General features: G+C 44.7%; 2 protein-coding genes across 12 annotated transcripts; one reads left to right on the plus strand and one right to left on the minus strand.

Annotated features, from left to right (window-relative positions):
* Position 1: 1 nt before the first annotated feature.
* acd10 (Acyl-CoA dehydrogenase family member 10) lies at positions 2-11,218 on the plus strand. 10 transcript variants are annotated; one of them, XM_045717680.2, is made up of 14 exons: positions 2-136; positions 379-547; positions 946-1,094; positions 1,261-1,455; positions 1,857-2,015; positions 2,248-2,407; positions 2,818-2,947; positions 3,238-3,306; positions 3,457-3,638; positions 3,790-3,940; positions 4,162-4,307; positions 9,303-9,479; positions 10,286-10,415; positions 10,589-11,209. In XM_045717680.2, the coding sequence occupies exons 2-14, from the start codon at positions 379-381 to the stop codon at positions 10,620-10,622; spliced, it is 1,851 nt and encodes a 616-aa protein (XP_045573636.2). In that variant the 5' UTR covers positions 2-136; the 3' UTR covers positions 10,623-11,209.
* On the minus strand, positions 11,096-14,065 carry ccdc127a (coiled-coil domain containing 127a). 2 transcript variants are annotated; one of them, XM_082974884.1, is made up of 4 exons: positions 13,811-14,065; positions 13,105-13,237; positions 12,448-12,701; positions 11,096-12,008 (listed from the first exon to the last, which is right to left on the minus strand). In XM_082974884.1, exons 2-4 carry the CDS (start codon positions 13,226-13,228, stop codon positions 11,550-11,552), a joined length of 837 nt encoding a protein of 278 aa, XP_082831010.1. In that variant the 5' UTR covers positions 13,229-13,237; positions 13,811-14,065; the 3' UTR covers positions 11,096-11,549.
* Between the last annotated feature and the right edge of the window lie 3 nt (positions 14,066-14,068).

The raw sequence follows: 14,068 nt of genomic DNA on the forward strand, positions 1-14,068 counted from the left end.
ACACACCATAATCACATGACCTACACTGAAGAACAACATGTCTGCATTGTAAACAGTACTGGAAATGTGTCTCTAGAATACAAGACTATCACATAATATTCTTCAATCAACGTTAGCCAGCGTAAGGTCAACACAGGTAAGAGAGAGAGACGTTGACAACTATCTGACGTTGCCTGACAGTGACAACGTTGAAGTAAGAGGTCAGATTGAAAGAAGGGGGAAACTTTTCTACTGTCTCCTGTTTTCAATGTTAGGATTTTGATTAATCCAAGAAGGTATTTTTGTCAGACACAGGGTAGCAATCTTTACTTGTTTTAGCGTGTTCTCTTCTCTCATTTGACTAACAAGCTTTGTACTCTTTTCTTGTGCAAAACCAAGATGATGCTGATGAAGAAGATGCGGACTGCTGCACGACTCAGGTCTCAGTTGTGGAGTCTGAAGATGCCTAGCCTCTGTCACAGAAGCTTTGCTGCCATCTCCACTTACAAAGCTGTAATTTTTGACATGTATGGAGTTCTCATTCCGTCACCTGTCAAATTGGCAACAGGTATGTCATATAGGCCACACAATGTGCCACACAATGTACCACACAAGCCTTGTATAACCCAACATCAAAAATAGGCCATTACGGTAGGCCTACTTATTTCCATTCAACTCCTAATGGAGGAAAGGGCCTCAATACATAAGGGCGGCAGGGAGCCTAGTGGTTAGAGCGTTGGACTAGTGACTGAAAGGTTGCAAGATCGAATCCCTAAACTGACAAGGTACAAATCTGTCGTTCTGCCCCTGAACAAGGCAGTTAACCCACTGTTCCCCGGTAGGCCATCATTGAAAATAAGAATTTGTTCTTAACTGACTTGCCTAGTTAAATAAAGGTTAAATAAAAAATAGACATATAAGTCAATATAGTGCAACATAATATTCTTGGTCTCTTTTTCTCCCTAGTGTTTGAACAACAGAACAGTGTTCCTCTGGGCACGCTGGGCAGGGCCATCAGGACGGGTGGGGAGTTGAACGCGTGGAAGAGGTTCATGCGTGGAGAGATTGGGGCTGAGGAGTTTGTGGAGGCCTTCGGCAGGCAGTGCAGTGAGATAGTGAGCTTATGTATACTACATCACGACTAGCCATGTCTCTCTGTACCTACAGCCTGTACCCTATGGGCCCTGGTTAAAAGTAGTGCACTAAACAAGGGAATAGGGTGCCATTTGGGATTCAACCCACATCTTCATTCATTATCCCTCTCTGCTGCTCCACCCTCAGGCAGGATGTCCTGTTCCCATTGGCTCATTCTTGTCTGATCTGACCAGTGGGCCAATGACCAGGCCTCTACCCGTCATGATGAAGGCCATTTTGTGTGCTCGCTCCAGGGGCCTGAAGACTGCTGTCCTCAGCAACAACTTCTTCCAGCTGAACGGTGACCCCTTTCTGCCTCTGGACCACTCTCTCTTCGATGTGGTGACTAAGCATTTTATGTTTACATCTGCTACGTCCCAAATGGCACCCTATTCCCTATATAGTGCACTACTTTTGATCAGAGCCCTATGGGAGCCCTATAGGCCCTGGTTAAAAGTAGTACACTACATAGGAATAGGGTGCCATTTGGGACGTAGATATTATGTAGTAATGATAGTAAAGGTAACAAATAGTAGCTGTGTAACAGTTAGTAGACAATACTATGTCAAATTTCAGTGTTTGAGTGCAGAAATGGCATTACGAATACAATGCAGACTTCCTCTCTCTCTCTCTCTCTCTGTCCCCATCCTGTCTCTCACCATCCCTCTTTCCCACCTCTCTCATTACTGCTGTACCCCCGAACCATTCCTCTCTCTCCCCCCTCCCTTCATCTCTGGTTGTAGATAGTTGAGTCGTGTAGGGAGGGCCTCAGTAAGCCACATCCTAGGATCTACCACCTGTGTCTGAACAGACTGGGTGTCTCTGCCCATGAGGCTGTGTTTCTGGATGACCTGGAGTTAAACGTTAAGGCAGCTGTCCAGCTAGGGATGCATGCTATCAAGGTGAGTGAGCTCCATCTCTGCATTCAGAACTCCCCCATACCCATGCCACTCTATCTTGGAGATTTTGTGGTGTACTGTGCAAGTGACTGCAACCTAGTGAATGATCTCGCTGTTTCATTGAGCAGTGTTTCAAGTTCTTCCCCAAGCTTCGTAGTAGTCACCAAACACTAGGGAACATAACCCACAGACTCTGTGACTGAGCCACTGGTGAGTGATAGATATTGTTCTCCAGGTAGGGGACCTTGCAGTGTCAGTGAAGGAGCTGGAAGGGATGCTGGGGATCCCCCTGTCAGGGTTTGTTCCTGGTCCTGACTCAGCCCCTTGGGCCACAAAGCTCCCTATGGACCGACTCACACAGTACCTGAGGAAGGCTCTCCATCTGTCTGACGAAGGTACATCTATCCATTTCTTTAAAGAAAAGAAAACCTTGCACACTACTCTTGCCAGTATAACTGTAGTTTAAAAGATTACGTATCGGCCTCTTGGCCTTTGTCAGAGCTTTGTCAGAACATATATCCATGTCAAAACTTCTGTCTAGAAATGGATAGAACTGATATTAGCTCAGTGTTGTCAGTACAAAGTCCTGTAGCCTCTAAAGGCGCTGGGGGAAGGGAGGACCAGGAGATGTATGTTGATCTATGATGTCTGTTTAGAAAGCTCTCCTATATGATGGATGCGTCCCAAACGGCACCCTATTCCTAAAAAGGGCCCTTGTCAAAAGAAGTAGGAATAAGAAGCCATTTGGGACACACCTGGTGTCTCTATTTACTGTTGTTGATGCTGTCTGTCTCTATATCTGAAGCAGACCCTGTTGCTGTCCAACAACTCAGCCCCAGCCAGTCAAACTCCTTATATCACTTGACCACTGGAGGGCGCCATCTACTCCTGAGGAAACAGCAGAAGACCTCCCGAGCCATGGAGACAGAGTACAGGTTGGGTTCCTCCAACACACCACCTACCTAGCTGTGGGAATTAGATGGGTGTGAGATGGAAATGATCAGCATCTGGATTGATTATACGTCTCTTCTATCTAGATCACTCTGTCTGTGTCCCAAACAGCGCCATGTTCCCAAATAGTGCAGCCTATGGGCCCTGGTCAACAGCAGTGCACTATAGGGAATAGAATGTCATTTGTGACACCATTTGTATTATTCAACTTTTTGTTCAGTTCCAGTTGAAAGAAGGTTTCTTCATACATCACTCTATTCTCTGTACTCCACAGGATGTTGAAATCTCTCAATGGATCCAGCATCCCTGTTCCAGAGATCATTGATCTGTGTGAGGACCCAAGGTGAGAACGCACACTGCCTGACAGACACACACACATAAACAAGCACAGAAACATACATACACTCATGCACGTTACATAGTTCTGGATGAGTTTTTTTTTATCCCGTTTGTCTGTCTCTGTCTTCTTCCTGTATGTGGTTATGTTGTCCAGTGTCCTGGGTGCTCCCTTCCTCTTGATGGAGGTCTGTCTAGGGAGGATGTTCAGTGACCACTCCCTGCCAGGCCTGACCCCTGGGGACAGGAGGGCTTTGTACCAAGCCATGCAACACACACTCTGCCAGATCCACTGTCTAGATACTAGAGTAGTCGGCCTGGAGGACTACGACGAGCCAGGTAATTAATGTATTTAGCAAAGATGGTTTTGTGCCATTCTCTATATCTCTGTCTCTCTCTCGCTTTCCTCTCTACTTCCTCTCTCTCTCCTTCTCTTTCTTTCACTCTCTCCTTCATCTTCTCTCTCCCTCTCCTTCTTTCTCCTCTGTAGTGGATTACATGGGGCTTCAGGTACGGTGGTGGACTCAGCAGTACAGGGACAGTGAGACCCCGCCCATCCCAGCCATGGAGAGACTCATACAGTGGCTTCCTCTGCACCTCCCCAAACACCAGAGAACTACGCTGATCCATGGAAGCTTCAGGTATAACACACACAGCATGTACATATTTACATAATCAGCAGTAATATTTGTATTTGAAAAGTCCTGATTAGGTGTGCATCCCACATGGCACCCTATTCCCCATATAGTGTACTAATCCCATTGATCTGGTCAAAGGTAGTGCACTATGAAGGGAAAAGGGTGCCATTTTTAACACAGCCGTGGTGAAATGAATCCAACCCAAAACTCCCTCTGGTCCATAGACTGGAGAACCTTGTGTTCCACGCAGAGAAGCCAGAGGTGGTTGCGGTGATGGACTGGGGCCGTTCCAGACTGGGTGACCCTCTAATAGACCTGACCTTCAGCTGTATGGGTCACTGCCTGCCCCAGGACAACCCTCTACTGACAGGTACCATTAAACCACCTAACCGTACCACTGCACCCTACCAGGCCCACAGATATAAAACTCAAATGGCACCCTATTCCCATGCGCCTTGGTCAAAAGTAGTGCACTATATAGGGTGCCATTTGGGATATAGCCTAGAAGTAGTATGCATTTACACTGAACCAAAATATAAACACAACATGTAAAGTGTTGGTCCCATGTTTCATGAGTTTGAAATAAAAGATCCCAGAAATGTTCCATACGCACAAAAAAATGTATTTCTCTCAAATTGTGTGCACAACTTTGTTTACATTCCTGTTAGTGAGCATTTCACCTTTGCCAAGATAATCCATCCACCTGACAGGTGTGGCATATCAAGAAGCTGATTAAACAGCATGATCATCACACAGGTGCACCTTGTGCTGGGGACAATAAAAGACCACTCTAAAATGTACATGTGGTTATATTATGTAAAAATAATGGTGCAACGTTAATAGATCTAATATTATTTTAGAACAAATGCTCTTTCTCCCACGTTGGATATGGTCGCTGTCTGCAGTTCTGAAACATAATCTTCAGTGCACCATAGAATTGGCACCTTTCCCTATGTTGCTATGTGCATAGTAGCAAAATGAACCAGCATATTGGGATTGAGAACAATGCCTTAAGCATCAGACGGGATTAGTTTTACTGAGGGTGGTCGGGTAATGTAATTATGTGCAATTCCAGCCAGAATAACCTGCTGTTTTTTGGTCCTCTGATAATACTAGTGCCATGCGAATCAACATCCCTGTGTTTTGAGAGAAATGTCTGAGTTTGACAAGAAAACAATAAGTGATTTGAAAAATTTAACATAGCCTATATACACAACATTGTCAAAAGTATGTGGACACCGGCTCGTCGAACATCTCCTTCCAAAATCATGTCCATTAATATGGAGTTGGTCCACCCTTTGCTGCTATAACTGCCTCTACTGTTCTGGGAAGGCTTTCCACTAGATGTTGGAACATTTCTGCGGGGACTCCATTCGGCCACAAGAGCATTAGTGAGGTCGGGCGATTAGGCCTGGCTCGCAGTTGGCGTTCCAGTTCATCCCATAGGTGTTCGATGGGGTTGAGGTCAGGGCTCTGTGCAGGCCAGTCAAGTTCTTCCACACCAATCTTGACAAACCATTTCTATATGGACCTTGCTTTGTACACAGGGGCATTGTCATGCTGAAACAGGAAAGGGCCTTCCCAAAACTGTTGCCACAAAGTTGGAAGCACAGAATCATCTAGAAATCATCTAGTAATTGAATGCTGTAGCGTTAAGATTTCCCTTCACTGGAACTAAGGGGCCTAGCCCGAACCATGAAAAACAACCCCAGACCATTATTCCTCCTCCACCAAACTTTATAGTTGGCTCTATGCATTGGGGCAGGTAGTGTTCTCCTGGCATTCGCCAAACCCAGATTTGTCAGTCGAACTGCCAGATGGTGCAACGTTATTCATCACTCCAGCGTTTCCACTGCTCCAGAGTCCAATGGCAGCGAGCTTTACACCACTTCAACCGACGCTTGGCATTGCGCATGGTGATCTTAGGCTTGTGTGTGGCTGCTCGGCCATGGAAACAAATTTCATGAAGCTCCCGACGAACAGTTCTTGTGCTGAAGTTACTACCGAGTTCCAAACTGCCTCTGGAAGTGAGTGTTACAACCGAGGACAGACAATTGTTACACGCTTCAGCACTCGGCGGTCCCGTTCTGTGAGCTTGTGTGGCCTACCACTTCGCGGCTGAGCCGTTGTTGATCCAAGACATTTCCACTTAACAGCACTTACAGTTGACCAGGGCAGAAATGTACTTGAACTGACTTGTTGGAAAGGTGCATGCAACTGTTTTTAGTCTGCTGTAATAAAGGCTTTATGTATTTATTTTTTTCCGTTAGAACAGACTCTCTGGTACACTTATTTAGTGTTGTTTACTGTTCCAAATGGTCAGAGAAAATCATATTATTGTAATCTAACAGCACCTGTTTGGCACATAATACTCATGCAGCGCTTGCTCCTATACCCTCCTTTATCTGGACCTCCAGTAGTTACCACAACTAACTCAATGTCTTCCACACATCTGACTTCCCCTTTCCCTCCTGAGCAACCAGTAAACATTCACCTGTTTCCAGTTTCTTTTTCATGTCCTCCACATCCATTTTGCAGTCGACATAACTGTGTTCGGAGTTTGTTTATAACCAATTTATTGATGTGATTATGATAGGCTATAGGTCAGGCCATATTGGTCACATGCATGCGATGCTTACATGTTTTACATAAAGAGAGTATGGGTTGAGTGAAGAGGGAATGTTTTTCCTAAACAAATTAGGGATTTCGTTAACAATACTTTTCAGTCAGAATCAAGACAGAAACTAAATAGCTGTAATGATGTGGCAGCTTCAGCATGGACAGCACAATAAACACTTGTTGTGGTGCCTTTTCGCTGCAGTAGGGAGGAGAGCGAGACAACGTGCGCCAGTCACACATGCACTCGCTGTAATTCTTTTTTAACACATTGTGACCATGGGGCTCTTTCTTGAGTCATTTGTGTGTCTTTAATTATATAATCAAACAGTGTGCTTAAAGCATCAGACAAGTTCAGTGCATATGTAGTTGGTTTTATTCACATAGGGTGTGTCTGTCTATATATGGAAAAATAAGTTTAAACATTTTGACCAATCGATTGGTTGAAAGAACAGCACTATTCTCGGTCGACCAATATTTTTTTTTTAGTTGGGGACAGCCCTAGTATGGACAGGCATAAGCTATGGACAGCTAACACAATTGCATTTTATTGATGGCAATTTGAATGCAGAGATACCGTGACGAGATACTGAGGCCCATTGTAGTGCCATTTAATCCACTGCAATCACCTCATGATTCAGCATGATAATGCACGGCCCCATGACGCAAGGATCTGTACACAATTCCTGGAAGCTGAAAATGTCCCAGTTCTTCCATGGCCTGCATACTCACCAGACATGTCACCCATTGATCATGTTTGGGATGCTGTGGATCGACTTGTACGACAGCGTGTTTCAGTTCCCGCCAATATCCAGCAACTTCCCACAGCCATTGAAGAGGAGTAGGACAACATTCCACAATCAACAGTCTGATCAACTCTATGTGAAGGAGATGTGTCGCACTGCATGAGCCAAATGGTGGTCACACCAGATACTGACTGGTTCTCTTATTCACGCCTACCTTTTTTTAAAAGGTGTCTGTGACCAACAAATGCATATCTGTATTCCCAGTCATGTGAAATCAATAGATTAGGGCCTAATTAATTGATTTAAATTGACTGATTTCCTTATATGAACTGTAACTGAAATTGTTGCATGTTGCGTTTTATATATACTGCTCAAAAAAATAAAGGGAACACTTAAACAACACAATGTAACTCCAAGTCAATCACACTTCTGTGAAATCAAACTGTCCACTTAGGAAGCAACACTGATTGACAATAAATTTCACATGCTGTTGGGCAAATGGAATAGACAACAGGTTGAAATTATAGGCAATTAGCAAGACACCCCCAATAAAGGAGTGGCTGTGCAGGTGGTGACCACAGACCACTTCTCAGTTCCTATGCTTCCTGGCTGATGTTTTGGTCACTTTTGAATGCTGACGGTGCTTTCACTCTAGTGGTAGCATGAGACGGAGTCTACAACCCACACAAGTGGCTCAGGTAGTGCAGCTCATCCAGGATGGCACATCAATGTGAGCTGTGGCAAGAAGGTTTGCTGTGTCTGTCAGCGTAGTGTCCAGAGCATGGAGGCGCTACCAGGAGACAGGCCAGTACATCAGGAGACGTGGAGGAGGCCGTAGGAGGGCAACAACCCAGCAGCAGGACCGCTACATCCGCCTTTGTGCAAGGAGGAGCAGGAGGAGCACTGCCAGAGCCCTGCAAAATGACCTCCAGCAGGCCACAAATGTGCATGTGTCTGCTCAAACGGTCAGAAACAGACTCCATGAGGGTGGTATGAGGGCCCGACGTCCACAGGTGGGGGTTGTGCTTACAGCCCAACACCGTGCAGGACATTTGGCATTTGCCAGAGAACACCAAGATTGGCAAATTCGCCACTGGCGCCCTGTGCTCTTCCCAGATGAAAGCAGGTTCACACTGAGCACATGTGACAGACGTGACAGAGTCTGGAGACGCCGTGGAGAACGTTCCGCTGCCTGCAACATCCTCCAGCATGACCGGTTTGGCAGTGGGTCAGTCATGGTGTGGGGTGGCATTTCTTTGGGGGGCCGCACAGCCCTCCATGTGCTCGGCAGAGGTAGCCTGACTGCCATTAGGTACCGAGATGAGATCCTCAGACCCCTTGTGAGACCATATGCTGGTGCGGTTGGCCCTGGGTTCCTCCTAATGCAAGACCTCATGTGGCTGGAGTGGGTCAGCAGTTCCTGCAAGAGGAAGGCATTGATGCTATGGACTGGCCCGCCCGTTCCCCAGACCTGAATCCAATTGAGCACATCTGGGACATCATGTCTCGCTCCATCCACCAACGCCATGTTGCACCACAGACTGTCCAGGAGTTGGCGGATGCTTTAGTCCAGGTCTGGGAGGAGATCCCTCAGGAGACCATCCACCACCTCATCAGGAGCATGCCCAGGCATTGTAGGGAGGTCATACAGGCACGTGGAGGCCACACACACTACTGAGCCTCATTTTGACTTGTTTTAAGGACATTACATCAAAGTTGGATCAGCCTGTAGTGTGGTTTTCCACTTTAATTTTGAGTGTGACTCCAAATCCAGACCTCCATGGGTTGATAAATTGGATTTCCATTGATTATTTTTCTGTGATTTTTGTTGTCAGCACATTCAACTATGTAAAGAAAAAAGTATTTAATAAGATTATTTCATTCATTCAGATCTAGGATGTGTTATTTTAGTGTTCCCTTAATTTTTTTGAGCAGTGTATTTGTTCAGTATAGTTATGATTCAATAGTTCAACACAGTGGTGGTTACATTGTGTTTCCTACAGGTATATCTGACAGGGGCCTAGTCCAGCTGGGTATCCCCACTGTAGAGGAGGTGATGGGGCAGTACTGCAGCTCTATGGGTCTGGAGGAGGGAATCCCAGACTGGAACTTCTACATGGCCTTCCACCTCTTCTGCCTGGCAGCCAGCCACCAGGGGGAGAGCAAGAGTACCATTGCAGGTACCAGAACATAGACCAGAGTTTAGGATTGTGTCTCAGGCAATATCTTCAACGAGAATTAATAAAGCTTCGTAAAGGTACATCGTTTGGATCTTATAGCTTGTCAGCTATTACTTGGTCCTCTGTAGCTGTTGGAAGAGCATTACTCTTGCAACACCAGGATAGTGGGTTCGATTCCCAGGACCACTCTATTTTTTTTAAGTATCTGCATGCATGACTAATTTGCTTTGGATAAAAGTGGCATATATTACTATTATATTATTTAGCTAGCCTAATAGTCTGTCCAGATTATATTATTACTTAGCTGGCCTAACAGTCTGTCCAGATTATATTATTACTTAGCTGGCCTAACAGTCTGTCCAGATTATATTATTATTTAGCTAGCCTAGTCTGTCCAGATTATATTATTACTTAGCTGGCCTAACAGTCTGTCCAGATTATATTATCACTTAGCTGGCCTAACAGTCTGTCCAGATGATATTATCACTTAGCTGGCCTAACAGTCTGTCCAGATGATATTATCACTTAGCTGGCCTAACAGTCTGTCCAGATGATATTATCACTTAGCTGGCCTAACAGTCTGTCCAGATTATATTATCACTTAGCTGGCCTAACAGTCTGTCCAGATTATATTATTACTTAGCAGGCCTAACAGTCTGTCCAGATTATATTATTACTTAGCTGGCCTAACAGTCTGTCCAGATTATATTATTATTTAGCTAGCCTAACAGTCTGTCCAGATGTTAACCTTACATCTGTTTTATGAACAATATGTAGTTGTAGGCTTAACTATCCCTCCTTTACAGGACAAACTGGCTCTGGGAGGTTAGCTGAGCAGGTGGCTGACCTGGCCTGGGACTTTGCCACCAAAGAGGGCTTTCGTATCTTCAACGCCATGCCCAGGGCGCCTCATGCAGGCACTTCCCCTTTAAAGGGGCAAGTAGCAGAGTGACTGCTTTGTTGTTTTTCAAATCCTGGATTGCCCCTTTAAGACCAGATTTCAGTAGCTGAAGTGATTGGCGGCATAGAGGAAGTCGTCTGTTCTTTTTTGGTGCTTAAGTACACATTACATTACTACATTTATACCCAGGATATTGTTTTTCCAACAGGAAAAGGTCAAAAATAACTGGAGCGGGACTTTAAGGGATGTCTTAGAGAGGATGACTGCCCATCCTACCCAGACTTCCAGAGCTCAGCTGTTCATCCACTATTCCCTCCAGGAGCCCTGGGCTACTGTCTCAGCCAGGAAACGGCAGCCTTCCCTGGGCAGGATCGCCCCAGGCCGTAGATGGCCTAAAGCTGATAGGGGATTGCTGTGCCTCAGAATCTTTTGCACTTGTTTTTCTCTTCCTGGCTTTTTTCTACTGATAGCAGCTGTTTCCAAAAAGGCTTTACTTGCAATAACTGTGGTTGTTTTTTTCCCAACAGAACTTCATCTCTGGACAAGAGTGTCCGCTAGATAAATACAATGTAAATGTCCACTAAGGTCTATTTCTCAGATTATTTACATTAGTTCAAACTTTATGGAGCCTGAAGATGTTATGGTCAGCAATGCTTGTCAAGTGGTCCTGGGCTTTACTCAACCATTACTCTAATTAAATAACCCACACCAAGTATCCAGTCAGAGATGTCAGTATATTACACGTCATTACATTATTGTATGACACAACCACAGTCTGTTATAACATTGTATATTCTGTCAAAATAAAGTATATCACTATTTTCTTCTACATGACTGACCAAATAGCTGTGATGTCCAATGTGGATATACATGATTTTATCAAAAGGAAATATTCCTCTAGAATTCATGATACTGTATCATATCATCCAACATTGGGTTTGGAGTGCAAAGACAAAACTATAGTTGTGAAAATATCCCTGACATTCAATGACAATTCCATTGGCATTTACTGTGTTTCACTAGTAAGAAAGTAAGCGTTTACATTTGTCAGGAGTTATAAAATGATGTAGAGGAAATGAAATATGAACTAATTCACCATTAGTGAAAAATAAAACATTTGTGCAGTCAAGAAGACTATTACTATATACTCAATGTCAACCCTATCAAGGTCACTTGAGGTTGTTATCTGGTGTAACTCCCAGTATTGAGTCCTCTGCCCGTTTATGCGCCTCCATGGTAACCTGCAGCTGCCAGTATCTGAGGTAGAGCCACATCAAGCTACCATTCTTCCTCTTGTCCATTTTCTTCACGTTGAGGAGGCGATTGTTGCCTTTGGCACAGTAGCGGTCGTTCTTAAAGATATCCTTCAGGTCTCCCTCCAGATCTGTATCCGTTCCCAACGGTTCCTTCACCACCTTGAGGAGCAGGTTCTTCTCCATCTCCAGCCTATGTTCCCTGGGGAGGAGCAGGTTGCAGTAGGCCCCCTGTCTCTCTACAAGGTCCTCCTCCAGATCCTTCAGCATAGCTGAGGCCCTCTGGTGCCAGTCGCTCTCTCTGGCCAGAGCGTGTTGGAGGATGGCCCCAGCGGCGCCGGATTCTAAAAGCTTCATCTTCTCTTGCTCCAGAGCCTGGCGATTTGAAAATGAAATGTTTATTAAACACAAGATAATACAAACCTCAACCGTGGCTTCAGGGTTTAGTCTAGTGGTTAGTTCCACAGCACTGTGGTTAGAGCGATGGGCCAGTAACTGCAACATTCCCCTCACACCTTCAAGGCTCTTACCAGGCTCCACTAGGAGTTAAAACTAAGTTAAAGATGCATTCTCAAACATTTTGATCATTTCAGCCAGTAGTTTTGAAAGTGTTGCTCATGAGCCAAAAGTGGTCCCCGTTTTTTGTGTACTACTTCATCCAATTGTATACTACATCATCCATTTCTTGCAATTTGTATTCAATCATACAAATTTAGAAATATGTGTGATATGTTACAAATCCAATTTGTGCTATATGTTACAAATTTGCTGTGCTTAAGATCCCGGGGTGCATCTTTAAGTCAAGTCCTCCCACCTCTCGTTCCAACTGTAGCTGTTTGCGTTCCTCCATGACCTGCTGGCTCTGTGAGATGAGGGCCTGGCGGTACCCCTGGACCCTCTGCCTCTCCTTCTCCAGCTCCAGCTCTAAGATGGCCGCCGCCCGCCGGTTCTCCGTCAGGGTGTCTCTGTACTTCATCTCAAGGTTGGAGGTCACGGCAGACATGTCCTGGTCGTACCGGGCCTTGACCTTTATGATCTCTGTCTGAGACTCTCTGGTCCAGATCCAGCCTGAGGATGGGAGGTTGTTTGGTTATTATAGGGCGTAGTCCTGACTAGGGCTTAAACCCAGGACCTTGTGGCTGTTGACCAAACACCTTCTCATATAACAACCCACCAACCTCTCCTCATTGGTTCAACAGTCCCATGTTCAAGCCCGGGTTGGAACTACCCAATCACTTTTCTGCAATATTATATGTAGTGATTGTAATGATAATGTTGTAATGACAACCTATTTGGAGTAGGGCAATGCAGTGAAGTCACCACAAAAGAGTATAAGTCTTGTCAGTGTCTGTCAAAGTAAGTACAAGATTGGCCTACAAATGTTGTCTTCAGTTGTATATACACACCACATGTCATGTATAGTGAATATCCTGTCCTTATGTAACAACACTGTACTGTGCAGGAAACTTACGAAAGGCAGCCAGCCCCAGCATTGGCACCAGGAGGGCATAATTCCATTTGTTCCCGTCAGCAGCAGCACCTCCTCGTGGGTCTGGCCCCATGTTCCATCTAGGGGGATCATTTAAGTTGTTCATGGAGGTGCCCTATTCCAGGGGAGAGTCGAATGTTTATACACGTACCTGTCACCACCACATACATTGTTTTATCTAGCTAGCTGACTAGCGGTTGTTACATACAACCAACCTGACCATAAGGCATTACCTTGACCTAAAATTAGGAATAGTAGTTACGTTAATTAGATTTAAATAAATAGCTAGGCAAGTCAACTAGAAAATATTAGCAGGGGAAACGGTTGGTCTTATCTGATAAACTCCCAAACCACAACATTGGCATGCATCCCACATGACGACTGACACAGCAATGTGGCTAATGGCAGTCTCTCTTTGTTGTCATTGTAACACTTTTATGTCCATTCTTTGGCCTTAACATGAATAGCTAATTAACACCAACAAAACAAGGGCGGTTTGCTAGCACACTTGCTAGCTATCTTGCCACAGCTAACACAACAACACAGCTTTACATGGTGGTTAGCTTGCAGGCTAAAATTAACAACAGCTAACTGAGGCATTGCATTTGTGCACGGCTATTTCAGGCCAAAATAACACATTGCGAAGAAGTACAGTAGATTCATTTTTAAAAATTGAGCAGACGCTCACCTTGACAAAATGTGTCTAGGTCAATGAGCTTTACATTTGTCCCTGGACCTATGGGAAAGAGCATTATACAACGTTTTTACTCAAGACAATCACAAAGAGACCACTCGTGTGGTACGAGGGTGTTGTAGTCGAAGATATAGTCTCTATGTCATTACAATATATGTGTAAAGAGAAATTGTTTATTTAAAACTCAACATTTTTGTCAGTCTTAATTCATTTATTTTATCTAATGCGTGCAGAAATGGATTTAGAACTTGA

This window comes from Salmo salar, chromosome 05 (assembly GCF_965601325.2).
Source record: "Salmo salar chromosome 05, fSalSal1, whole genome shotgun sequence".
Lineage (NCBI taxonomy): Eukaryota > Metazoa > Chordata > Actinopteri > Salmoniformes > Salmonidae > Salmo > Salmo salar.

Bases quoted from the DNA above. Each gene is read 5' to 3' on its own strand.
- acd10 (XM_045717680.2), top strand. From the start codon at position 379: ATGATGCTGATGAAGAAGATGCGGACTGCTGCACGACTCAGGTCTCAG. The intron at 3,639-3,789 runs GTAATTAATGTA...TCTCCTCTGTAG, and splicing joins GGAGGACTACGACGAGCCAG to TGGATTACATGGGGCTTCAG. The intron at 10,416-10,588 runs GCAAGTAGCAGA...TTTTTCCAACAG, and splicing joins GGCACTTCCCCTTTAAAGGG to GAAAAGGTCAAAAATAACTG.
- ccdc127a (XM_082974884.1), bottom strand. From the start codon at position 13,228: ATGAACAACTTAAATGATCCCCCTAGATGGAACATGGGGCCAGACCCA. The intron at 12,702-13,104 runs GTAAGTTTCCTG...TCCCATCCTCAG, and splicing joins GCTGGGGCTGGCTGCCTTTC to GCTGGATCTGGACCAGAGAG. The intron at 12,009-12,447 runs GTGGGAGGACTT...TCAAATCGCCAG, and splicing joins AGCTACAGTTGGAACGAGAG to GCTCTGGAGCAAGAGAAGAT.